We start from the raw sequence: 25,540 nt of genomic DNA on the forward strand, positions 1-25,540 counted from the left end.
GGCTGCGGCGTTTGTGCAGCGCCCTGAAGGTCACCCCGCAAGGGCGGCGGCTGTCGCATGTGCAAGTCGTGTCCCTTCCGCCACAGGGGACGGGCAAGGCCCGCTGCCACCGGGAAGCCCCTGCCCGCCCCTCCCGCCTGGTGCTGCCAGGGCGCGGGCGGCGGAGCGCGGCGCCGGGCCGGGAGCGCTGTCGGCGCTCGTTATTCCGCAGCCGCGTTACACGTGAGCCCGCCGGAGTGTGGCGGGCCCGGCGGAGCGGGGCGGGCGGCCACGCGAGGCGCCGGGAACAGGAGAGGGACGGTGCCCCGCAGCGCCCGGCCGAGCGGCTCTGCTGCGGGAGCAGGGACCGCAGGGAGCGGGCGGGGCGGGAATACCGGGAACGGGCGGGCACGTGCGCGGACCGGCGCGCGCACAGGTGTGCGGGTGCGCGCACACGCGCCCGCAGCTACAGCCAGGCAAGGGACGCGCGCCCCCGCGGTAGCACGCACGCACCTGCCCGGCCCAGCAGGTCGGAGCTCCGGTGAGCGGCGGGCGGCCCGTGCCCACCCTTCCCCCCGGCGCCGGTGCCGCAGCCCCCCGCCCCCTCCGCGCCGCTCCCGCCGCCGGCGCGCCCCCAGCGCGCCCCGCCCTCCCCGGGCCCCGCCCGCGGAGCGCTCGGCGGACCCGCATTGGCGGCGGCGCGGGCAGGGCGGAGCCCGCGGCGTATATGAAGGGGCGCTGCGCGGGCAGCGCGGCTGCTCCGCGCCCCGTGCCCTCCGCCGCGCTCCCCCTGCCGCTCCCGCGTCCCCCCGGCCGCCTCCCCCGCTCTGCCCCTTTGGGCCGGCGCCGCCGGGGCGGGCGCACCCATCCGCACCTTCCGGGGCCGCTCCGCCTGCTGAGGGCTGTAGGTCTCTGCGCGCCGCTCGCCCACACCGCTGCTCGCTATGGCCCGCGGGAAGGCCAAGGACGGTGATGGCAACTGGAAGAAATTCATCTGGAACTCGGAGAAGAAGGAGCTGCTGGGCCGCACCGGGGGCAGCTGGTGTGAGTGCGGGGCCGGGGGGCGGCGTTGCGGCGGGCGCTGCAGCACGGCCCCGGCGCTCCGCCTCCGCCGGCTGCGGCGGGGCTGCGGCCGGGGCGGGGGGGGCTGGCAGCGGGGCGTCCCCCGGGGTGGGGGAGGCAGGGACGGGGTCCCCCTGCCCTCTCCCCTCGGTGTCCGCCGGGACCCCCGGGGGCGGCGAGCGCTGCGCCCCCGAGTGCGGCTCCAGGTGGGTCCGGGGGTGAGGCGGGGTCGGGCCGACCTTGTCGAGGGCACCTCGTCCTTGGGTCTCCTTTCTTTCCCCATGGCTGGCCCGGCCCGGGAGCATCGCCGTCGGGGGACCCTGACCTCCCAGCTCTCACTTGCCTTAGACCTTACAGAGGCTTTTTCTTTTTTCTGTTTTCTCTGGATAAATGAAACTAAGCGAGTTTTACTCCGCTGAGAAAGAGCAATTGACTTTTAATATCTCCGCAAGAAGGAAATGGCTCTATGTGCATTCCTCATAAATGCTTGTCCTGTGTTCATTGCATTTAGCTTAAAGAGGCTTTTAATTTCTTTACGCTAATAGCAGCCTTCCAGTTGCTGCCAACCACAGCCGGTGTTGCCACCCTTGTGATGTTGAATTCAGCTCCTATTGTAATGGATCGGCTCGGAGGTGCCACGTCCAGAGCCGGCAGCTCTGGCAGGTGGACTAGAGCAGGCTTCTGCCGTATCTTTACGTGAGCAGAATGGGGTTGTGGGTGCGCATGGAGAGGTATTTTCTGCTTCTGAGGCACCAGGCAACTGCGCAGCGCTTTAAACGCGGAGGCCGAACCAGGTCCTTTCCCAGAGTGTCCGTACCTGTCTGCCTAGGACTGATTTCCATTTGCTGACTTGATCTGCAGGCTGACGATTAGATTCTTCTGTTCTAAGCATACCTGTTGCAAGAAGCTTTTTCCTTCAACCCCGTGGTGCTCGATTTCTAGACCCACTGTGTATTTTCTGAGACCTTGGAGTGGTTTTGACCTTTAAGGTGTCTTTGGCGTTTAGAGCATCCTGGCTGGCAACCTGATTAAATAAGCTACCTCCCAGCGTTTGCCTTTTGATGTTACAAAACTCAAAGGCATTAGGCTGCAGACAACAGCATTAGTGTTTGGTTTGTTACAACAGCACCTCCTATGACCGTGCTCTGGAAAAAATTTCCACACGTCCCTGACGTCACGGCCATTTGCTTTACGCTGCCTGGATACCAAAGAGTGCTTTAACTCCTGGAGCCCCACGTTACTGCACCCAGCTCTGCCCTCCAGCCCTGGCTACCTCCGGTGCACTCGAGGAAGACAAGAGGATGGAATGCCTTTCTGATAGTGTCCCTCAGCATCTGTTTCTCTGGGTGGCCCTCCTGTTTGCCTGTCTTTCATAGACTTAGAACAACCAGATGCCAGCTTTCATTGTGAGCCTTCTCTAATGATGTAGGTTTGGGTTTTTTTTGATGGAGCTGGGGAGTAAGGAGGAATATTTCCACCCACTACTTACTCCCCTTCTCTGGTATCTCATCACTTGAAGTCCTTCAGATAAACTACATCTGTTTTGTTTGCGATTAGATGAGGACAGTCTGAGGTGTCAAGTAGGCTCACTCTCAAGTTGTCTTTGGCTTCTGCCTGTCCCTGCAGCCTGATGAGCAATACAGTTGCTTGGCATGGGCTGGCCTACCCTTGTAGGTGGCCTGGTGGTGTGTAGTACAGCATGTTACCCTGCAGTTAATTTGTTCAGATAATCCTTGTAAACTGGTAACCGATACCCAGAGCTGGGCTGCAGCTCCGTTCTTCCCAGTCCCTCCTCAAGATGGTTCTAAATGATGCTCCTTTTAGACTGAAACTGCATTTAGTCTCTCATTGTTATATAATTCACTAATTAGTATGAGCAGTGCAAGAGTGTCTTTGTAGGTACACAAGCCTGGTAAATGTGCAGAATTTTGACACCTTAAGCGTAATTTCCTACATTTGAGATGGAGTACTGAAGTTAATTTGGCCTGAACTCTTTACCCATTGTCTTTTTTTTGGACGTGATGGCCTGAACTATTAGACAGATCAGGCTTTACAATGACTTGTAAACGTGAATGAAACACTTACTGGTACTGCTCCTGGAAATAGCTTTGAGCCCAGAGCTATGTGGAATGAGTATCCTTCAAGCACACCCATGCTTGCTGTGGGGCACTTGGATCACTGACCCTGGCAAGTGCAGGGGCCTATGGTGGTGGTGCTGGGTCAGCCAAGGGATCCTTGAAGGTGTGGGGGAACATGGTTTAGTCTTTATGTTTTATAAGCCCAAACCCCGATTCACAGATTCATTCAGGGGCTCATGTTTCCCCACACCAAACAACTGGAGTGCCTTACATTTCCTGTCTGCATCAAGGCATAATCTCAATGTTAAATAGATGTCTTTGCAACATCTGAATTTTGTGTGCTGGGCACCTCCTTGCAAGTGGCAAAGGTTGGAAGTACTGTCCTGAAACATAACTGCCATGAGGGCTTGATTTGATTCCTCTTTATTTGCTTTCTCTTGCAGTTAAGATCCTCCTCTTCTATGTCATCTTCTACGGTTGCCTGGCAGGTATATTCATCGGGACCATCCAAGTGATGTTGCTCACTGTCAGTGAATTTGAGCCCAAATACCAGGATCGAGTGGCACCTCCAGGTAACTAAATAGGAGGCCCGTGTTTGACTTCATGCGAGCTGTTCTGGGAAGGCGGGGTTGGTTACTCACCTCAAGAAGGAGGATGAAATAAGCGTGTTGTTGCTGCAACACATATTTATAGGGGGTGGGTATGTTCTCAGCCTTCTGTGTTAACACTACTGGGGCTTGAAGAAAATCCTGCTAAAATTAAAGGTTGCATCACGGGAAAACCATCTCCTCTCTGAGAGGAACTTAAACCTGCTTTGGTTTTCCCTTCCCCTAAGCTGAAGTGATGGGGTTAGGCTAAAAGGCTTCACTTTTGGAAACAGGCTGTATGAGGAAGCTGAGTTCGGTTTTTCTTTCTTCAGAACCACTCTGTTCACATGGGTAAGTGAAGGGATAAAGATAAAACTTCTGTCAGTGGAAGTGGCGTACCAGTACCAGTTCTGGGAGTGCTCATGGAATTGTTTTATCCAACACCACAGTACCCTGTGCTCTAGAAATGCTGTGGCACTCACTAGTGGGAATTGCAGCCGATTGGCGTGGGAGGTGAAGGGAGGGTTGGGTGGGTCTGGTAGCTGCTGATGTGTGACCTGTCCTCACAGACATAGAAATCTCTGCTCAAAATGATGCCTGAGCAGTGCCTGTGGCCAGCTGGCCTTGGCTGGGGCAGCAGGAGCACGTGGCCCTTGCTGCAGGTGCGCGCTCCGCCTGCCCGGGCTGCGCTATCCGAGTCCCGCCGCAGCCGGCGGCTGGAGCGCAGGGGGAGCTGCGCCACTGCTGCCTTCCCACATTGCCAGTGACCTTGAGGCTGCCTGGCACTGGGCATCCTAACGATCCGGCTCCAGTTGCTCTGTGAAACAGTTCAGAAGCTTTTAATAACAGTGGTATTTAAGTGACAATTGTGACACTGATGGCTTGTAGCTACACAAGTTGGCCCTGATGCTGAGCTGTCTTGCAGCCCACTGCCTGTAGTGCTGTGCTGTGAATCCCTGCCCTAAACACAGGGAATGTCACTGTCACCAAATGGTGCTACAGCTCAGCTAAGTTATCTTTTCCAGATCACTGAGTTTCTACTAACATGCTTTAAATACAGAATAGAGGCTGGAACTCCTGTGTTAGTGTGTTATACTTCTTCATGTGCCACCACCATGGCCGGGGCAAATGCCGACTTAAGCACTGAAAGCAGCTCTTTTAATCTCTGCAGTGGGCCCTGACATTTGCAGGAAAGACTGTCAGTGATACTGCCCAGAGCCATTGGCTGCATCTGAAAAGCCAGCATGGCTAATGCTGGGGTAATTGTTACTCAGTAATGTGTTTTTCCCCTTCATGAAATAATTAGCAAAGGCACCCATGGATCTGAGGTCTCACCCAGATAGCCCTGCTGTTCAGCCAGATGTCACATAATTACCTGTTCTAGGTAAACTGATTGCTTTCTATGAAACAGCAGTTTATGATTCCAATTTCAAAGCAACTCTGGTAAAATTTTTGTGAAAGACTTCAGCCTGCAGAGGATTTTTATAAATATTTTAATTGCATAGTGCACCAGTTATTCTGGGGCTTCTTTTTTTTTTTTTTTGACAAAGAAAAGGAATTTAATTTCAAGACACTCTTATAGTGTGTACTGCAGAAATCAAAATGGAGGAACAATGACTAGTTTGTCAGGAATCTTTTGTAATGGGTATTGAAATCAAGGGGAACAAAATCCACCTCCTTGAATGTTGGGACAGTGGGGAGCCAGTAAACAAGGGGTTTGAACCAAGCTGCAATGACATATGCATAAAACTTTAGAGAAATAATTAGTAAATAGAGCAGGATCCTTTGCAGAGCATCACTTGACAGCACTTCCTACAGATGTGGACAAGCTGGTGTAGGGCATGGCGGAGGGTGGCACTTGGTATCCAGTACATTTCTTGTCCTGTAGCACAGCAGCCGCGAAACTGCAAGTCCAAAATTGCCCTTTAATGCAGGCTTTCAGAGACACTGACAGGGAGCGAGTGGCTGTACTGCTGTTTGGGGGGTCAGCAATCCCTGTGTTCTCTGGCTGTGCAGGATTCTCTCCAGTGCTGCAAGCACAGCTGCTGTTCTGTCAAGGAACATGTGTGGTGAGCACCAAACTTGAACTTTCTGTGGTCTGAGACACCTCCAAATGATGAGCTATATAAAGTAGGATGTTGTGCAAATCTAATTCCTGGTTCTTGTGGGAAAACTTGTGAGCCAAGTAAATGTACTGGCAGCTTGATAAAGCCCTGGATTTTCTAGGGAGCCAGAAAAGCTGATTTTATTCTTGTTACAGTGTTCTGTCCTTCTTGGGCAAGTCACTGTTGTTGTCAGCTCAGAATGCTTTGAGAAAGGGAAAACTAACTTGCCTTCAGGATTTGCAAGAGAAAATGCTGTAGAGGCTGCTATAATATCATTCTTGTTCTGAAATACAACAGATTTCATAACAGCAGCAGAACCTACAGGGTGTTGTATTGAGTTATTGACATGGGTATAACATTGAAAGCCATAAAGTGCTATTTTTGTAGCCAAGTGTCATTAATATGGTAATTGGTTTCTGCATTGAACACAACAGGAATGTTATACAGGGCTTCAGGGCAAGCTGAGTATTGTACCTTTCCATTACACTATTTTTTTCTTTCTTTTGTCTTGTGGTGGGGGAAGGGACAGTGCAGTTCACCTGCCCATCAGCCTTGCCATTGCGACAGCCCCAGCTCCCGGTTTCACTTGTGCTGCAGGCTCCGACTCTGCTTTGAACACAGACAACTTGCCCTGCAACTAGTGAAGGATGAGGATATTGCCTCTTGGGAAGCATCCCTAAAAAATAATGCTTCATTCTCCCCCTCCCCACTCCAATAAAATTGGGCTGTGTATCCTGCCATCTTGTGGTGTGCATCCCGTGGAACAGCATTCCCTCACAGGTGGGCTGAGGGGACAGAGCTCACGGCAGCCTGAGGCAGAGCTTTGGAAGTGGTGGCTGGAAGGAAGAGTCCCTGCTCCAGCCAGGGGATTTCAGGTGTTCCTGCTTTGCTCTGCTGGGCAGTGAGTGCATCATAGAAAGGCTGCTTTGGTGTGTTCCCCACTTAGCTGATTTAGCTTGGACAGCAGCAGCAAGGTGGCAGGGAGACTTCAAAGGAGAGTGTGCTGCCTCCGGGGAGGTTGCAGCTCTTTGCTTCTCTCATCTCAGCAGCACCTGTGCTTGGGAAAATCTCAGTCTCCAGGATGTTGTAGCCAAGCAGGTTTTGCTACATTTGCAGAAAACTCACACCTGTTTTTTGCACTTTGGGGGTGAGGTTGACTGCAAGCTTGGAAGGACATTGTTTGATGTGGTGCCTTTTAAAATCTATCCTCACATAGTGAGCTGGGGGAGGGTGTAGTGATCACTCAATTTGTTGTCTGTGTCACCTCTGGAGTTTTTATACCCATTTGGCACAAAGATTACATGGTACTTGGAAATGAGCACAGTGTGATGGAGCAAGAGTGGTTACTACGGCCTTATACAACTGTTCCTAATAATAAGCCTGACTTCCCACTTATAGTTTCTTCCTCTTTACCCTCAGGATACTTCTCCTGAAGTCTTGCTATTGCAGCTTAGAATGATAAAATCTATGTGGAAAACTGCTTTTAAATGAACTTGAATAAATAGAATTTTAATCTGCAGTGGCATTTTGGAACTGCAGCTGAAGAAAAGAACCCAAATGACTTTGCGTGGATTTCTTTTGGTGTTTGATGTCCTTGTATAGTCACAGCCAACAAAAGGTGGTGTCCATTACCAACTCAAGGCGTTGCTCATCATTTACGTGGACAGTGTCAGCCAAGTGAAGATGAGAGTCTCATTTCCTAACAAGGCACTCTGAAGTGCCAGTTGTGGCAATTTTCTAATTTGTCATTATTTTAGCATTGAGATACTTCATTCTTTCGTGTGGAAAGAACAGCATAACATGTGACACCATGGTGCATCTCTGTTGTAATAGCTTGAGATGCAGAGCTGTGTCATACAGATTATAGTCAGAGGATAGGGAGAGGGTTGTTAGACTTCTGGCTCTGAAAGCATCTGTGGGTTTGTTTCTTTTCCCCCATAGGACTTGCTCATGAATGGCTTCCTCCTGTGCATGCAGCCCCTAAAAGCTTCATTTATGCCAGCCACACGCTTCCTTGGGTGTAGCAATACGTGCCAGGGAGTACTGCAAGGGCTCAAGTTTTAAGCGCTTTTTCTCGTCCTGCTTGCTTAAGTTGCCAGGTGGGGGTGAGAGAATGTTCCAGAAAAGTTAGTGTTCTGCAGAGGTTACCTTCTGCCATTGTACAAACATGCTTGGTTTTCCACACAAGATTGCTTAAGGTTTCAGTGATAGTGCTGCTCTGCTAATGGCACTGCAGCTTTTGGTTTGGCTATGGGATGTACAGAAGGAAATGATACAGGGCTTAGGGCTTTGCATCCAGTCAGTTGCAGGCATGTGAGAATGGAGGTTATGGTAGAAGCCAGTAACACAGTTTTTTAATTAGGATAAAGGTATTTTTCATTACAAGTCTTTAATATTCATAAAGATTGTCTTTCTTACTTTGTAAGTGGGAAGATTGATCTCCATTTTGCTCCTATCCTAAACAAAGCAACCACTCGTGTGCCAAAGTCTGGTCTAGTCTGGTTCATCCATCCACCTGGAAATGCTGCCAGTCAGGCAGAAAACTTGGGCTACGGGCTACCTGGCAGGAACAGTGGTTCCTTTGTGCTGGCTGCTGGAACAGCTGCTGGATGTACTGCCTGGGCTTCATGGCAGTTGTGTGGAGATGCTTTGGGATGGCAGTCTGTTCTCCAGCCAAGTCACTTGTCTGATGGGCAGAGGGTTGGCTTTGGACTTCATCTATCAGTGGCCAGGGTCTCTTAAAGAGAGAGCAGGGATCTTCTACTGGGTGACTTTTATAAGCCACAGGGATTATTGCTGACCTTCACATCACCTTTGCCAGGCCTGTGTGGGTGCCCTATGTGTTACCTTGGCCAAGACAAGAAACAGAGGGGGAGATCCTGAGCAAAACTGATGTCACTTGCCTGACTGGAACTTAACAAGCCTGGCCACGTTTCCTTGATTTTTTTCTTTCTTTTTTTGTATTTACACACTTGAATATGTATGTGAATATGGATGTATACACCTGTAACTTGAACTCTGGAAAAGATAGACCCAGGAGAGGACCTAAGGCCTGGCCTGCCTCTGCTGCAATTCCAGACAGCCACTTCAGGTGACTGAGTCTGTTCTTCCCAGCTGAGTGGTAACGTGAGAAGGGCTTGGCAGGATGAGTTTGAAGTCCCTTACTAAAATGGCAACTGGCATATTTTTTCTATATATAAACTGTTTGTGAAGCAAGAAGATGAGTAATTGCTCAAAAAAGGGTTGAAAGCCACTGACTTTGGAGGGTAGGATGTCATTCTGCTAGAGGAATAGAGAATTGCTGCTAAACTTGTAAACTCATCCTGGTCTGTTTGTAGCAGAGGGAATTTTGAGCAGTTAAAAGCTGCTTCAGGAATTAAACTTGAAACACCGGAGCTCCTTGCTGGACTTCTCTTTGGTGACCAGGAGCTGTGTTTAGGGGAACAAAGGTAATCTTTGTCCTAGGTTACAAATTCCAAGTTAGTGGGTAGTGGCAGGGGGGTGGGGGGAGTGGTCAGTTGGTCTGTGGAGGGACTGAGCAGAGGCACTCAAGTGGCTTTGGAAAAATTGCTGGAGTCACAAGCTCTTGTGGGTTGGGGCCAGCTGCCTAAGCTGCCTGAGTTTTGCACCAGAGGAGCTTCTTGGCAACAGGCCTGTTCTGAAAGGTGTCAAAGCAAACGCTGCTCCTTTGCTCATTTTCTTTATCTTGCTAAAATGAAGAGGACAAACTGAACTGAAGTCAGGCTCTTAATAATTACAGTTGCTGCCACAAAAGCAGTATGAACTTGGTTCCTCTTACTTGAATTAAAGTGTTAGCCATGCAGTAATACTTTCAATTAAAATGTGACCTAAACATTGCATAGGAGCAACTATTTCCAAGTTCCACAATGAAGAGCAAAGGAAGACTGTGCTTTTCATTATCTGTAGGCATTTCTTGTTTGTAGTCTCTTCTCCATGCATCATTATTATAGTTTAAATCTGAGCTGGTTTGCACAGCCCAGAATCTGGAGAGTCTTTTAAACAATTCTTCTATTTTGAAGGTGGCATTTCCTACTCACCTTCTTGGTGATGAGCTGCTGATAAAATCATCTTCTGAGCTGTCTTACAGTCGGAAATACCCAATTAGGCAGTGAAAAGAGAGGAGGCAGTGCTCAGGCAGCTGAATTTACTAAGGGAGAAAATGTCTCCTGCCCTGCATCCACAGGGGAGACACACAAAAGCCACATGGATTCCAGCTGGCAGAGCGTGACCAGACTTGGGAAACCTCTTGTCTTTGTTGCAGGAGCTCATGAGTGTAGAGCTGTGCTGTATCCTAAACACAGAGTTTGCAGACACTGAAGGCAGCCTGTTAGGGATACTTATGTTCTGTGTGGTTGGTCTCACACACCACTTCCCTTCTGTCCTTGAGGAGGGGGCAGAAGTGAACAGTGGACCTGTGGTTGGTGCTTTTTTTTTTTTTGAAGGAAGGCTAGACTTTGTAGCCTCACTTCTCCATTTTGTGATTTTTGTCTTTTTACCTGACACAAACACTGTGATTTAAGACTGTTGCTGGAAAGATGAGAACCTCTCCTTCAGTGTGCTTAAGCTGCTTTGTCAAAGTTTTTAAGTCTGAAAAACAGAGATTATTATTAGGAGTTAAGTTCTTGGTATCACCTGGAGGCTGTACAGCTTTGAGGTGTACTTAATGTTTTCTCCCTGATTTTGCTGTTCTTAGGACTGACTCAAGTTCCCCAGGTTCAAAAGACAGAAATTTCCTTTACTGCCTCTGATCCCAGAAGTTATGAACCCTATGTGAGGAACCTGGATAATTTCTTAAGGGACTATAGTGATGAACAACAAACTGAGAACATCGTGTTTCAGGACTGTGGAGGTAAGTCTTGATTGTTTCCTACAGCTGAGGACTGAATGATGGCTCTGTCAGGTCTACCAGAAGCTGAGGTTGAGCAGTGGTGGTCTTGGTTTTGAGCTGTTCCAGCAGCATGTGTGTTAACTGACTGCTCATTAATTTAATTTGGGCAGACCCCACTGGGCCATACTTAGCAGCTTACTGGAGGGTTGGAAACCCCCACGTTTCGCTTGGAGAACTCACTCTTCATCTGACTCTGAAGATGGCACTGACTTTGTTCTCTCTGAGAGCCACAGGGGTTTTACTGCTGACTTTGCTAAAGCTAGTGTTGGTCCTCTTTGTGCCATGCAGTCAGACATCTGGGAGGTGTTTACCCTTAATAGGTTATTTGTAATCATGTGAATGAGACTCTCACCTCATAATACACCTGTATCAAATCTGAGGGAAACCCACTTGTAAAAGCTGCCCAGAAAAAAATGGTCTCTGAGCCAGATGATTCTGGAAGAAATCTGTTATAAAACAAAGCTCCATAAAACTTGCTGGTCTGGGACTAGCCCTGTGTTGGGGGGTGGCTGGGTGTCAGTCTGTGGGGCACCTCAACTGCCCTGGTGAGGGAAATCCCACCTGCCCAGGGAAGTGTAAGGGACACACACAAGATGCCAATGCATGTGGTTGTTTTCCTTCCCCTGCTGTGACAGACACACCCACTGAATACAAAGAGAGAGGACCATATAATGATGCCCAGGGCCAGAAGAAAGTCTGCAAATTCAAACGTGAATGGCTGGACAACTGTTCTGGACTAAATGATCCCACCTATGGCTACAAGGATGGCAAACCATGCATCCTTGTCAAGCTCAACAGAATCATTGGCTTCAAACCTCAGGCAAGTATCTTTCTTCCCTTCTTAGCAGATGCTACTGATCAGGAGGAAGTGTTGGTTGCATATTTGCTGTGCCTGTTTTTTGGTCTCTGGAAAGAGATACTCTTGCTGCAGAGGATAAACTGTGATACAATTTGACTAATTTGCTTCAAAAATGCTTTTACTTGGAAAGCAGTGAAAGGTGTGCACTGCAAGTTGATAACAAGTAGCACTGAACCTCACAGTGCAACCTCCTGGTTATTTATCTGGTAACTTCTGAGTCTGCTATTGGAGTTGCCATAAAGGGGCATTTTCTTCAAATGATAAATTCCAATTTAAATTCCTGTATGCTTCCAAAGCACCATCCCAGACCAACACTGTCTAGTAACATTAGTATATTTCATCATGCCCTTACCCACTCAATTCTTTTCCTCAGGCAGTGCAGTCTTGTCTGCCTTGCCATAACTGCTTAATTAATTTATGAAATGCTAATATTAAATACCAGAGTGAACCACAGGCTCGAAAGAGTAAACTACATTTGAAAGTTAGGCACAGCTGCAAGAAAGGTGAGGAGGTCTTTAGTTAATTTATTGTAGTTTTCCAGAGGCTTTAGGATATCTCTCCTAACTGGTTGCTCTGCCCTTCACCCAAAGGGAAGTCTGCAGTAATGCTGAAGGGTGTTAATCTGGGTATTCATGGCTTTTCCTTCTGGTTTTTTTTTCCCCAGTGCATTAAAATGCTAAAAATTTCTTTTAAGAATTCAGTGGCAAAACATGTGCTGTTGAATAAGGTGGTGTGCAAAACCTGCCACTCTGTCTTTTGGATGGAGAACAGTGCAAATGGCGTTCTAGGCCACCTTCACTCCCATCTGTCACGGCACTTGAGGATGGGAATTGGTGCTGTCTAACGAGTCCTGAAGAATGTTTTCCTTCAAAGAGAGCTTGTCCTGTGCTACAAAAATGGACAAACTTTTGGTTTATCTGATTTGTGGTAGAAACATTTTAGCAGAATGTACTGTGGTGGCTGTAGGGTGACATGAGATGTGCGTGTTTGATGTCTGGGAAAGAGAAGGGTTTGGTGTGTTCCTCTCTTTTTTTGCAGTGGAGCTCTGGAGACCTCCAAGACTGCATTAGACAGCAGGGTCTGGTCACGGAATGACTTTGCAGATTTCATTTAGAAACAACACATCCAAGGCAGAATTTATTTGTGGTTCCACACTCCAGCAGAGACCCCATAGTTCTCGCATTGGGAAAAATGTTTGTAAAGCAGATCTGAAACTGCAGTGTTGTCAAACAATACCGCTGCACTTTAAAAAACCAAAGACCAGCTGGGTCAGTGGTTGGACTATGAGAGTTGGCACTCGCACCTTTCTCTGATATACCCAGAGCTTTTGTCCTTCCTTGTTGGTGGTGAAGTTCAGCAGTGTCAGGGTGAGACTGCCACACTTTGTTCTTTCCTGTGCATTTCCAGTCCTGATTACACGCACCTGGCAGGCAGGTGGCAAATCCTGCACCAGTGCAATCCTGCCACTGCCTGAGCTTGCAAAAACAAGCCCTGCTAGCTATAGACACTGCTATGAAACACTTTCCCCAGGGGCACCATGGAACTAAACCCAGCCTGACCTGCTTGTATCCACAGCAGGTGAAGCTGTAAGAACAGCTAGCAGTTCTGCTTGGGTCAAGTTCCCCTGCTTCCAGTTATGCTACACTACTTGTCTGTCCCAAGAACCACTGAGAGCTGTTGCCTCAGAACTGTGCTTATTAGAGATTCCAGTTAACTGTGTGTGTTCAGTACTGTTGATCTTTGTTGCTGCAAAGGTGCTCCAGTCTGCAGAGGAGTGTCCAGCGTGTAATATCCCCTTGTTCTGGATTTCTTCTAGGCTCCAGCCAATGAAAGCCTCCCTCCTGAGATTATGGCAAAATACAACCCAAATCTCATCCCTGTCCACTGTGTTGCCAAGGTGAGTTGGAAATGTGAAAGAGCAGAGTTGGGAAGCTGCAGGGGATGGCTAAGCCTTTGTCCAAGTGTAGTTATCTCCTTGCCAGCCATTCCATAGACTAATGGAGTGGTTCTTACTTTGGATAACAGTAGTTTCTCAAAGCCCTGCCCTGCTGATGGATGAGTTAGTGCTACCTCCACAGACTGGGGTAAAAGCAAGGCAAGATAGTTAAAGGTATCTTCAAAAGTAGCCATTTGGCTTCCAAGTGCTGTGCTGGAGCAAAAAAATAAGGCCTCCATGGAAGATATTTCATACTAGGCATGTGCAAAGCAGCTGAGAAACAGCAAAGTTTCTGTAGCCAAGGCCTGTGCAATTGTACCATAGGATGCCCTGGTGGTTTCTAACTGTGTAAGTGGCTGAGGCTTTAAATTAGGCAAAGCCCTTTTCCTGGTTGATGTGCGCTGACATGTCCTGTAGACCACTGGTGGCTCTTGTCACAGTGGGAACCAGCACTGACCAAATGGGAGGTCACAGTCTCACTGACAATCAGCTGCTGACACAGCTGAGGGCTGCCGAAGTTTGGGTGGTTGTCTGTCATTGCCTGTGCCTCCTCTTCCCCCTGCAGCGAGAGGAAGATGCAGACAAGATCGGCACGGTGGAGTACTTCGGGATGGGCGGCTATCCCGGCTTCGGGCTGCAGTACTACCCCTACTACGGGAAGCTGCTGCAGCCGCGCTACCTGCAGCCGCTGGTGGCCGTGCAGTTCACCAACCTGACCTACGACGTGGAGGTGCGCGTGGAGTGCAGGGCCTACGGGCAGAACATCGTCTACAGCGACAAGGACCGCTTCCAGGGACGCTTTGATATTAAATTCGACATAAAAAGCAGCTGATCGTAAGCACAACTCTCTTCTTCCCCCCTCCTCCTTCTCCTAGCCATTTAAAAAGGTTAAAAAAAAAAAAAAAAGAACAAAAAAGAAAACCTACTAGTCTTGAACAAACTGTCATACGTATGGGACCTACACGTAATCTATATGCTTTACACTAGCTTTCTGCATTTACTAGGTTAGAATGTAAACAAAGTGTAGCAATAGCGACAAATATTTATTCTACTGTAAATGACAAAAGAAAACAAAATTGAGCCTTGGGACATGCCCATTTTTACTGTAAATTATGATTCCATAACTGACTTGTAGTAAGCAGTGTTTCTGGCCCCTAAGTATTGCTGCCTTGTGTATTTTATTTAGTGTACAGTACTGTAGGTGCATACTCTGGTCATTTTTCAAGCCATGTATTGTATCTGTTTTCTACTTCTTGTGAGCAAAGACTTTTGCTGTCCAAGGTGTAAATACTCAATGGGACTAGAACTGGCATGAAACCTCATTATTTTGTTCCTTTTCAAAGAAAGACCCACCTGTGAGATGATATTTAACAGCACTCCATAAGGCTTCTGGCTTTTTTGTGGTGTTAGGGTATTTTATTTGGAGGGGTGGCAGGGAAACTAACTTAAGTGAAGTCAAAGAGAATAGGTGATTGTGTACTGTGCTTTGTAGTGAATGCTGTCTCTCTCTCCACCTCTTCCCTTATCCTCCAGTATGTTGTGTGAGAGACTGGGTCAGGCTATCACTCTCCTCAGTGATAGGCATAACTCTGCTTTGTATATTTTCTTTTCTCTTTTTTTTTTTTTTTCCTGCTGAAGGCATCGCACACTGTGGTGCTAATGTCTTTATTGAATGTTTTAGCCATTTTCATGGTGGAAGAATTTTATATTTATGCAGTTGTACAATTTTATTTTTTCTGCAAGAAAGTGTAATGTATGAAATAAACCAAAGTCACATGTTTGAAAATAAATCTTTATTTTAAACTTTATAAAAGCAATTCAGTACCCCATAGAATGGTGTTAAATGTTGTCTAAAGTGCAAAACTCTATGTTCTAACATGTAATAATAGCCAGGAGTACAGTGCTCTTGTTGATCTTGTATTTCAGTCAGGTTGAAACATTGGACAAATAAATGAATGAACACACGGTTCTGTGTGCGTGTCTGTTGCAGTGGGTAAGGATGGAGCCTGTTAGTTGTCCAGAATCTTGAAGAAGTACTGCACCTATTTCAAACAGAAAATGGATCATTATCATTCCCAGACAGTCTCAGCACACGGGAGGTGAAATGATTGAAACATTTGAAACATTGAACTGTTACACATCAGTGCTGGGGTCTGTTCATTACTTGTTTTCCCTCCCCCTACCCCGCATGAGACGCTGCTGTGAACACCTGCCTGTGCTGGTCAGGATCCCCACAAGTCTCTTCCCACTTACTGCACACTCTCCACCTCTGGAGGCACAGCCGCTGTGTTCCAGATAAAACTGTCCATCCTCAGTGCAGGTTAAAGCTTCCAGCAGCCAGAAGGGAAGCTGCATCCTGAAGCCACAAGAGTTTCAGGGCAGCCACTTGCTCTGTGTTACTGCTGAGCCAGTGGCCAGGGCTGAGGGCAGGCTCTGCCTGCTGGGGCTGCTCAGAGATGACAAAATGTGGCAGCTGGCTCTGTGCAGGAGTCAGGCTCACTATGTGCTGCATGACGCAGATTACCAGGGAGAATGGCTCCATGTAAAGTGACACAACAGGACTATCCTAGAGCAAGTGGCCTGATAAAGACTTCCTAAGTGGAACACACAATCCTGGAGCAGCAAGATGCTGAACTCTTTGCCATTTGCTAGAGGGAAAAGTGTGGTTACAGTATGCTGTGGTGGTTAGTGAACCCATTTAGCTGTTCCATGTTGTTCCCAAGGAGCAGGTGCCAGCAGAAATTGCACCTTCATCTCTTTCTTTTGCTGCTGTATGTTTAGAGCAACGATTTAAAAAGCTGTGCTGAGAGCCCTAAAATACTCCATAGTGGAAACTCCACCTGCAAAAAACTGCAGGAAAGCTGAGGCATTTTGGCTCCCAGCAATTGATAGGTTCCTACTGCTACCATTTTGGGTGGGCATGTTGTTGCATGGCTCAAGGTTTGGTAGGATCAACTGCCCCTACAATTCAGTTCCTGGGTGAAGAGTTTATGACAATTAAAAGAAAAAATCAAAACGACAACAAAAAGCTCCAAACCAGCCAACAAACAAAAAATATTTCCCAATTTTATTTGTATAAGACCCAACTCACGGTTAGGTACTTTACTGCCTTTTAATTCTCTACATGAGTGCAAAGTCTAAAGCATGTTAATAAAGAGTCTGGCTTACTCCAGGGTTGGGACAACCACTGTGGAAAACTTAAAGGTGCTTGTGTTTGCTTCAGTGAGCAAATGTCTCAAAGGGCTCATGCAACATACTCTTAGGAATTGCATATGAAATTAGGCAATTCACCCTAACGTTTTACCCAAATCCCCACCCCAATCACTTTCTTGTCCCACATCAGTGCAAACAGAATGGCTGCTCAGATCACTAATTAACCAGGCAGGAAGGGCAGTACCTATCCTAGCTACATGCCCTGCAGCTGCCCACTGGAAAGTCCCACCTGCTTCCAGGCTTCAGGACAACTCTGCTACCAAAGGACCACACCCCCCACGCCCCAAAAAGGCAGTAAGTGCACCTGGTCAGACACATCCCCTTCCCCCATTAGAAATCCTACTGTAATTTGTCAGACCTACTAGTGATACAGCACTAGAAGATTGCAGTATGGTCAAAAGAAATTCCCAAACTACCAAAGTCCTAGGAAACCTCACCCCACTCCAAGCAGGTGTAGACTCATAGCTGAGCACCCCACTCACCCAGTGGCACCAGTGCTTTGGATACACAACAGTCTTGACATGAAAACAACCTTTCACAAATGGCACTGACACAGCCTCATCTGGGCTGGGACTGGTCAACAGCCCTGGGGGCAGAAGGACTGCAGGCAGTGCAAGGGCCTCAAGGTGTGACATCTCACCAAATCCATGGTTTAATCCAAATTAAACCATGCCTTCAAGATTCATTATTCCTTATTTTAATCTGTGCTCTATCCACTCTCTTCAGGAAGGCATCACTTTCCTTACTGCCTAACAGGACATTTTAAATTGCCAGTCTGAACATGCTGTTCTTTCTGCCAGATTGACTCAGCATAGTTAAGTATAATTGTAGCCATTAAAGTGAATTTATCTCCCTTCTTGTTATATGGGACACCTGCATTTAATAAGAGAGACACACAAAAGCACTAGTAAAATAAAAAGCAGAGAGAGAGACACGTACATATATTTACCAACACAAGCCTTTAAGGCTGTGTCTGCACAAACACTTGCACTAGCACACACCAGCTATCAATTTTACAGCTCTAAGCACTGGCACTTCTGGACTTCTGTTCCCAGGTTGGCCAAGGGCAGGTCCAGCACAGGCCAGGCACAACCCTCGGCACGGGTGGGGAGCTGTGCCAAGAGCAAAGAAAATGGCCAAGTGCAGTGGAATCTGCTTCTTTCTAGGTAATAACTCCGTGTCCATGCTCAGCCCGGGGTGCTGGTACAACTGCTGCCACCACAGGCCTGTTTCCCTGCCATGGAGCAGGTTTAACAGAGCTGAGTCAACTCCCCCTGACCTGGGCTGCCTCAGCTGGAGCTGCATGGTCACCCCTGGGATTTAAGTACTGATCCACCCCTGCAGCACAGGTGACACAGGTGAATGCTGGCCTTGCCACATGCCTGCTCACTTGACACTTAGCAACAAAAGGATTTGTGCTATTTTAGTCTCCAAAGGCCCCTTGATTTTGTGCAACCAGTTTTCTCAGGCTGGACTGCACATCCTCAGTTTACTTAAAACCTGTGCAAAACCTCTTCCTCCTCAATTAGCTTTTAGTGGATTGTCCAAGACCCACACAGACTGCATTGATAAGGCTCAGACATCAGAACAAGCAACACTACATTTCATATACTGTGCAAAACCAGGTGCCTGTATGTTCTCTTTGAGTATAATTATCTTTATATGGGTCGGCTGCCACCCAGCTCCCAGTAAAGCCAGTTAAGAGCTGGCAGATCTGGGGTATGCAGAAAGGATCCTTCTAAGAACCTCACCCTTGGGAGCACAGCAGTGGATAAGAACTGGGTAAGAGCTGGATAAGAACCACCAGAACTTAGTCACCCATCCCATGACCACCGGTATGGTATTAAGAGAAGAATTAAGACTTGAGAAGAACCAAGATTTCAGCACTACCAAGAGATTTGGGATGCCCCCATCTTATGAGGCCCCAGCTGAAGACACCTTGAAGAACCCCCATTCTAAAAGCACCAGGTCCTTTTCCAAGGGGATCCAAGGGGACCTGGTGATAACTTGCATCAAGCATCCAGATGGGGGTTAGATCCTCCAAAATACCCTGTATTTTAGGAAATATAGTTCTTCTCTTTCCCAAGGTCTGAGCATAGTCCAAACCACAGAAAGGAGAGCTGTGCCAGTACAAAACATCTGAACAAATCTCACATTTGACCAAGGGCAAGGTCAGCCTCTCTGAGCCAAGCACACCTCTGATCTCTACAGGATCCAAGGGTGACAGAGCATAAATCCACACCAGGAGCTTATCTGAAACCCACCAACACATTTCACAGATATGCCACCCATATGCCTTTCCAATGATGCTAACATTCAGGTGTGCTCACTGTTTCCCAGGGGTGAGACAGGATCTAATTTAACATCAATACTCCCCTTGCAGACCCCAGGAACCAGCTATCTGCTTTGCAGCATGCAGCTATGCCCTCTCTAGCTCCTGTTCAGGGACAAATAGCAATAATGCTCAGGAAGTAACAACGGGTGAATAACCATGACCTTCTGGCTCTGACCCCATAAACTGCTTCATGAGGAGGAGCTGAGAGCTGCTTCAGTTCCATGAAGTTCTGCTTCAGTCACACTCACTCCCAGCAGAACTCACGTTAATGAAGTTGGCGGCTCTCTCTGAGCACTTCCATGCATTACCACAAAGTTTCAGGAGCTAATACAGCATGCAATAACAAAATCCACTCAAATGCCCTGGCTGAGCACAAGCAAGTATCATCTGAACAATGTGTGCCCTAAGAGCACGGAAAGGCCAGGCAAAATTATAAAGGGGGAAGCAAATAAAGTGAGACAGCCAGTTTTCCAAGGGAGAGCAAAAGATCTTGGTATTAACACAGGGCCCTGCACAGGCACAAAGTGTGCTGAAGATTCCAAGTGTAAGAATTACAGGCACTTACAATTTAACTCTCTTTCTGTCCAGAAAACAATGCAAAGAGCAGTGCTGATGAGAGGTGCCTGCTGAGCAGCTTTGGAGTTAGAGCTTTTGTCTACAGGCCAGACCCAGGCACACCTTGGGCTGTAGCAGCACTCCACACAGGCAGAACTGCAACCTCAAAGAAATCCCAGCACTGAAACAGTACCTCAACTCTCACTGCCCTTGTTCCTCTAGGCTGGCAGTTTTTGGTAAGAGACCCTGTTAGTCTCCTTTCATGGCAGAAGCCAGGAGGCTGACAAGGTGACACACTATCAAGAAAAGGGCTGAGTTCACAGCTTCACTTCTCATCCATCACCAGAAAGGTGAAAGTAATTTTCAGTCCTTCCTCATCTCTGCAGAACCAAAACTGGCAGCTGGGAGATGGAAGCCTTTTCCATCCCTGTATCCATTTAGAGCCTGTCAGGAATCTTGGTGCCTTCCACACAGCCCTCTCCCCACAACCACCACAACACTGTATCTCCTTGGTCAGTGTAGGCAACCAGGCACATGATCCAGAGTCTTTGCTGACCCAAAGTTTCAGCATCAGTACACTTTCCCTAAACATTAAGGTCTGATAAATTTTTATGTGTTAGCTCAGTTTCAGGTCACAAGTAGGAAACAAAAAGCTTTTTTTTGCCCATTAACATTGGTTTGTACATCTGCATGAGCTCACCAATGCTGTCAGGAAGTACACTTGCTAACACCTGACATCTATACCACACTTCAGCTACAGTTCACTCAGCTGATTCACATGACTAAATCATTAGATTAACACATGGAAACCCCCATGGACTCATACCATCCTTTCAGCCACAAGCACTCCAGAAAGAAGACTGGTTGTCAAAGAAGATAGTCTACTTATTTACTATACTGTATGTGTTCTGTGTATTTTCCCCCACAAATCTGAAGAGGATTTAGTTTGTTAAAAAAAAAAGGGCAGGTTTATCAGTCCTGCCTCTCTTCCAAATATCACACAATGTAAGAAATAAAGCCAATCAGGCAGCCCAAGACAGAACAAATTGTACACACGTACTTCAACTATCCACAATGATTTCTTAAGTAGAGCTGGGATAAAAACCCCTATGCACCAAAAAAAACAACCTTGCAATGGAAGGTTTTATTACATAAACACTACAGTGTTTATTACACAAACACTACACTATGTTGTGTGCTGTCAACATTGTCACCTCAAAAATTGTGTATGGTTATGTTCAACTCTGAAAATACAGTGGAAGAGAAGGGCAAGGGAAGCTATTTGGAAATTGTAACAATAAAATAAAAGATTAGAAAGATGTGAATTTCAAACAGGATGGAAATGAGAGGACAAGACAGTAGTTCATTATACCACAAATAACAAGAAAGTCTGTTTTATGCTATTTACTCTAAAAAAAATAGGTGAACTCCAAAACTACTTTAGAACAAAAAGATGTTGTTTTTAAATCATGTGTAACTTCTCTGCTGACTCAGCTCACTGACTTCTGAAGCATAGATACCTGGAGACTTAACAAGAAGGTACAAGTTCACTGGATCTCCTCAGTCCCCATCATAAACCAACTGCTCTGTAGCTGGAACTGAACATATTAGTTCAGAACTCTCCCACCTGGAGTTCTACTTCTTATCTAGTAACATCTTTGGTCACCATCAGAACACATCAATGGCTTGGTAAAGCCACTGGAATGAAATAAAGTGTAAGATCCCATCTCCCATCAGACGTGACAAACTCCAACACGACAGCAAGTACTGCTTTCCTGAGGATCCCAAGCAGCTCGTTGAGTGATCAAGATCACTGCCTCTGCACTTCACACTTACCTTGCTCCCTGCCTCACAGTCAGGAGTTGTGTGGAGGTCTTGTAGGATGCCCTTGAAGCAGCAAGCTAAGGTGAGACAAGCCACCCTAAGTGCACCACAGGTGTCAGTGCAAACACATCCCAGGCTCTGGATAAAAACACTGGTAGGGGCCCTGCTGCTCGTAGATATCTGCAGTGTCTAAGTAAAGCCAGGCCTGCATGTGTTTGTGCAAGCCAGAGGCATTGCCAATGCTGAGCAGTCTTTCTAGCCTGCTCACAAAGCACTGACAGTTATGGTCCTCATGAGCTACCAGGTTATGGCCAAGACAGGAGGAAGGGATCACACAGAGACAAGAACATGTCTTCCAACCACATCATAGATTCAAGTGAGGATGCAAGCAGCAAAGAAGCAAAAAAAGTAGAAGGCACCCAACATTTAAAGTCCTTCCTGAGCAACCATGATGTTCAGCAGAATATTGCTTGTGCAGGAGACCCAAGAGGGTACACATGGCAAGAGTGCTAAAATTATGAAGATGGGACAGCAACAAAATGTCCTGAAAGAAATTACCAATGGAAGGCACCACCAGCAGGGGCCTTGCATGCACCACCACAAGCCCCTACCCCCTACTCAGATTGTGCCTCAGTGTGCTGACAGGAAACGTACCATCCCACCTGTGCTAGCAATGGCATAAATTCCCCAAGCACAGTGCTCAAAGTACCTTCTGAGACATGTCACAGAACCTAGAAAGCTCCATTTCCCTGTGGAATGGATCAGTATTAAAAGGCCAAGAGTTTGTTTCGAGTCTCATCAGCTTTCAGTGATTTCAACACTGCCACTGAGTGCTGAACCATGTAGTGCCATGGCAGGACACCTCAGAGATCTAGTTACTATTCAATGGCTGGACTAAGGCAGCTACCTGAGGAGGCCCACAGTTCCAGTTTGTGGCTGGATAGTCTTGGCACACTGTGTCTCCCTGTCAGAACAGCAGTAACTGGCACCAATGTAGAAGGAAACTTGCCCACTTAGCAATTCTGAATACTCCAGAGAGAATTAACTTGTCTGGTATTATGCCTCTTGCTCAGAGACTTGCTGACATATGTCAGTGTATATCAGGAATAGTTGTGGATGCATCATTCCTGCCTATGTGCCAGTGCATTAGGGGTTAAAAACAAAGAGGAGGAATGCAGCTCTTACTGAAACCAGAAGATGATGGGTAACTTCAAGGAGCCCTAGACTACAGCTAACATCCTTTCAGGTGACCACTACCATCCTGTTTTGTGTTTGCACAGCTGCTAGCACAGGATCAACACAGTGTCTAAGCCCAGACACCACTAAACCAGTAGTGGCATGAGACTATGCTTTGAATCATTAGCTATTATTAATTATGAAAGAAGAAGTAGTTTCTAGAGCTTGACAAACTCTAGTGTCAATATATGCCATGGCATTTGCATCTATGACAGATAGGAAACCTTTTTCACAGTTTTCTATCCATATTAACATGTTTGGCTTTGAGTTTTTCCTCCCATGTTTCCCGTGTATTTCAACACATGTATGAAAATAGCTGACTTAAATTCTCCTCTTAATTACTGTTGGTGGATGGTAGTCAGTGAAGGAAGCTGCAGTGAGATGGCAAGGGGTAAACCCTACACAGGAAGCACCAGCAGAGATAATAATTTGTCTATCTGACCTCTGAGAGAGAGGTGGGAGGTGCAATGGCTGAGGTCAATAACAGGAAACAGCATAAAAATTTATGGGCATCTCAGAGCATATTTGTTATAGAACAATAGTGTTTCTCTTAGCCCCCAAATAAGGCGCAGGGCCCCTTGCTCCAGAAATTAAGGATATTCTGAGCTTCTACGTGGCTGTACGACTACAGCATGCCCTTACTGCTTTTGCTGTATAAGCTGTTCCCCTGAGCTTTTTTGTCTTCTTTGCTGTAGTTTGCCCATGGTGCAGCTGAGCTGCAGCCCAACTGTTGCTCTGCTTCAGCTCAAGCAAAAGGAGAAACGGAAAAAGGACCTGGCTTTTTTGGTTAAAAAATGAGAACATGCTGAGGGAAAGAAAGAAGGCAGCAGTCTCAAAGACACAAACTGGGCCTCAGATGAGTTATCAAGAAGTGTCACACCTTCCCTCCACCTTGACCTCCCCTCCACAAAATTACTTTGCTCAGCGCAACACAAACATGTGCAAAAAGCCAAGCCCTGTTTATCACATAGATTACCTTCAGGATCAGGTGAAACTTAAAGAGCTTTGGCAGCTGCTTGGTTCACACTCATTAACTTCTTCTCTCTGGCACTCACAGACCTGGCAGAACAAGGGGTAACTGGACCTCAGATTTTACCCAGAAGTGGAAGCACAAGAGGTGAACTATTTCACAACTCTGTTTAAACAAGTTCTTGGTTTAGGTTGCCTGTCTAGCCCACAAGTATAATAGTTATACAACCTATGCTCAAAATGAGGCTGCACGTGACCTAATAATACAATAATCTTTAAAAGAGAAATCACCAACATCTCCAATATCCATCCATCTATTAATGTTATTTTTAATTCTTCATTTCCTTCAGATAGGCCTAGGCAAAAGGGTTACTTACTTCTTTGTACAAGTATATATAGAGCACCAGGAAACATCATGAGACAGCATTCCAGTGCTGGCTAACATGTTCTGGTATGCAAAACCACCACCAAGTAAGATTAAGTTTTCTTACACTCCAGATTCTTTCCAACCTGTTCCCACAGCTGTTAGATAAAAGGTCTCAGAAAGTTTAAATGGAAAAGCACTTGAATCATAACAACCATTATCTGACAGACCTCTCTAGAAATCATCTTGTACCAGGAGAGACTGAAATTTCCAACTGACAGACAAAAATAGCTACTGCTTGGATGAAAACTTGGGAGAAAAAAGTGCTAAAGCCAACCTCACTCAAACCACTCAATTTTTATTACTTTTCATTGGAAACAGTGAAAAGCATTTTACCCTGGATTATGCAGCTCAGTGTGGGCCTCTAATAAAAGACTTCATTGCAAAATTGCTGTATGACTGAGTGAAACAATGGCTTCTTTATTAAAATATTTTAAAGACTCCTGGGGGAAATGCAGAGGGCTGAAATGCCCTCAGTGAAAGGTTCATTGCCATGCTATGCACTTCTGCTGTGTAATGTTTTACAAGCTGGGCTGCTCTGTGAATGAGGAGAGTTAGTTCTCGCCTGGCAGAGGTAGCTTGCATAATACCAGACAAGTTAATCTGTAACAAGCAATGGAGGAGACCTTTGTTCCAAGTGTGATACACACAAATTCCACCGACGCTTCTGAGAGTTACTCATTGACATGCTTTATTAAATTGCTTGGACTATACCTCGATGCAACAAAAAGGACTAGTTTAACAGAGCTACGTCCTTCTGATGGCTTCCATCCTAAACTGTTGCACTTTAACCTCAGCCCACGGATCAGCTCATTAGTGGTACAGAAGCATTTCCAGGGTGGACGATAGTGAGCACCTTGCATCACACTCCCATGTCCAGACATTGGCAGTGGGCAGCCAAGGAGGCAGCACACAGGAAAGGGCAAGGTGGCAGCCAGCAGAGTGCTGCAGTAACAGGAAGTGGTTATGGAAACACACGTTGTGTTCCCCCCTCCAAAGCAACTGCTCCCCTATCCACCCTGAACAGCTTCCTAAAATACCACCCTGCCCTCAGCCTCCCTGAAAAAATGGAAAGGGAAAGGAAAAATAAGACATGCTTCTGGCATGATCTGGAATGCCAGACCAAGGACAGCTGGCCTTTAGCAGGTGGAATACACACTGCACCAAAAGCTTAGGAGCAGTACAGCTCTTAACACTCAGCAGAGCATTCTGCTTATACCAAGTCTCCAAGTCCGAGCAAAACTATCACAGTTTTCATTGTCCACAGCACCAGTCTGGACAAAACACTTCTGCTGAACTGGACCATGCAGTCACCGCTCACTGTACAACATCAGCTCACATCTTCCCAAGGCCGCATCCAGGCGGCTGAACTTCCAGAGCCAGAGCTGTGGGAGTCTCTGTCCAGCAGATCACTGTAGCCGATCTGTCCCTAGGTGATATTACTTGTTTGCTTTAATGCCCCAGGAGCA

General features: G+C 47.0%; 2 protein-coding genes across 2 annotated transcripts in view; one reads left to right on the forward strand and one right to left on the reverse strand.

The window, feature by feature from the left end:
- The first annotated feature begins 751 nt into the window (after positions 1 to 751).
- ATP1B1 (ATPase Na+/K+ transporting subunit beta 1) lies at positions 752 to 15,480 on the forward strand. Its single transcript, XM_058822714.1, has 6 exons — positions 752 to 1,023; positions 3,563 to 3,691; positions 10,526 to 10,681; positions 11,356 to 11,540; positions 13,396 to 13,476; positions 14,081 to 15,480. The coding sequence occupies exons 1-6, from the start codon at positions 924 to 926 to the stop codon at positions 14,345 to 14,347; spliced, it is 918 nt and encodes a 305-aa protein (XP_058678697.1). The 5' UTR covers positions 752 to 923; the 3' UTR covers positions 14,348 to 15,480.
- NME7 (NME/NM23 family member 7) overlaps positions 15,091 to 25,540 on the reverse strand; it is an 88,719-nt gene continuing 78,269 nt past the window's right edge. Inside the window, exon 12 of the mRNA XM_058822702.1 lies at positions 15,091 to 15,557. Within this exon, the coding sequence (XP_058678685.1) occupies positions 15,525 to 15,557 (33 nt within the window). The 3' untranslated portion in view covers positions 15,091 to 15,524. The remainder of the gene's footprint in view (positions 15,558 to 25,540) is intronic.

The sequence above is a fragment of the Ammospiza caudacuta genome, chromosome 2 (assembly GCF_027887145.1).
Source record: "Ammospiza caudacuta isolate bAmmCau1 chromosome 2, bAmmCau1.pri, whole genome shotgun sequence".
In the NCBI taxonomy this organism is placed as follows: Eukaryota; Metazoa; Chordata; class Aves; order Passeriformes; family Passerellidae; genus Ammospiza; species Ammospiza caudacuta.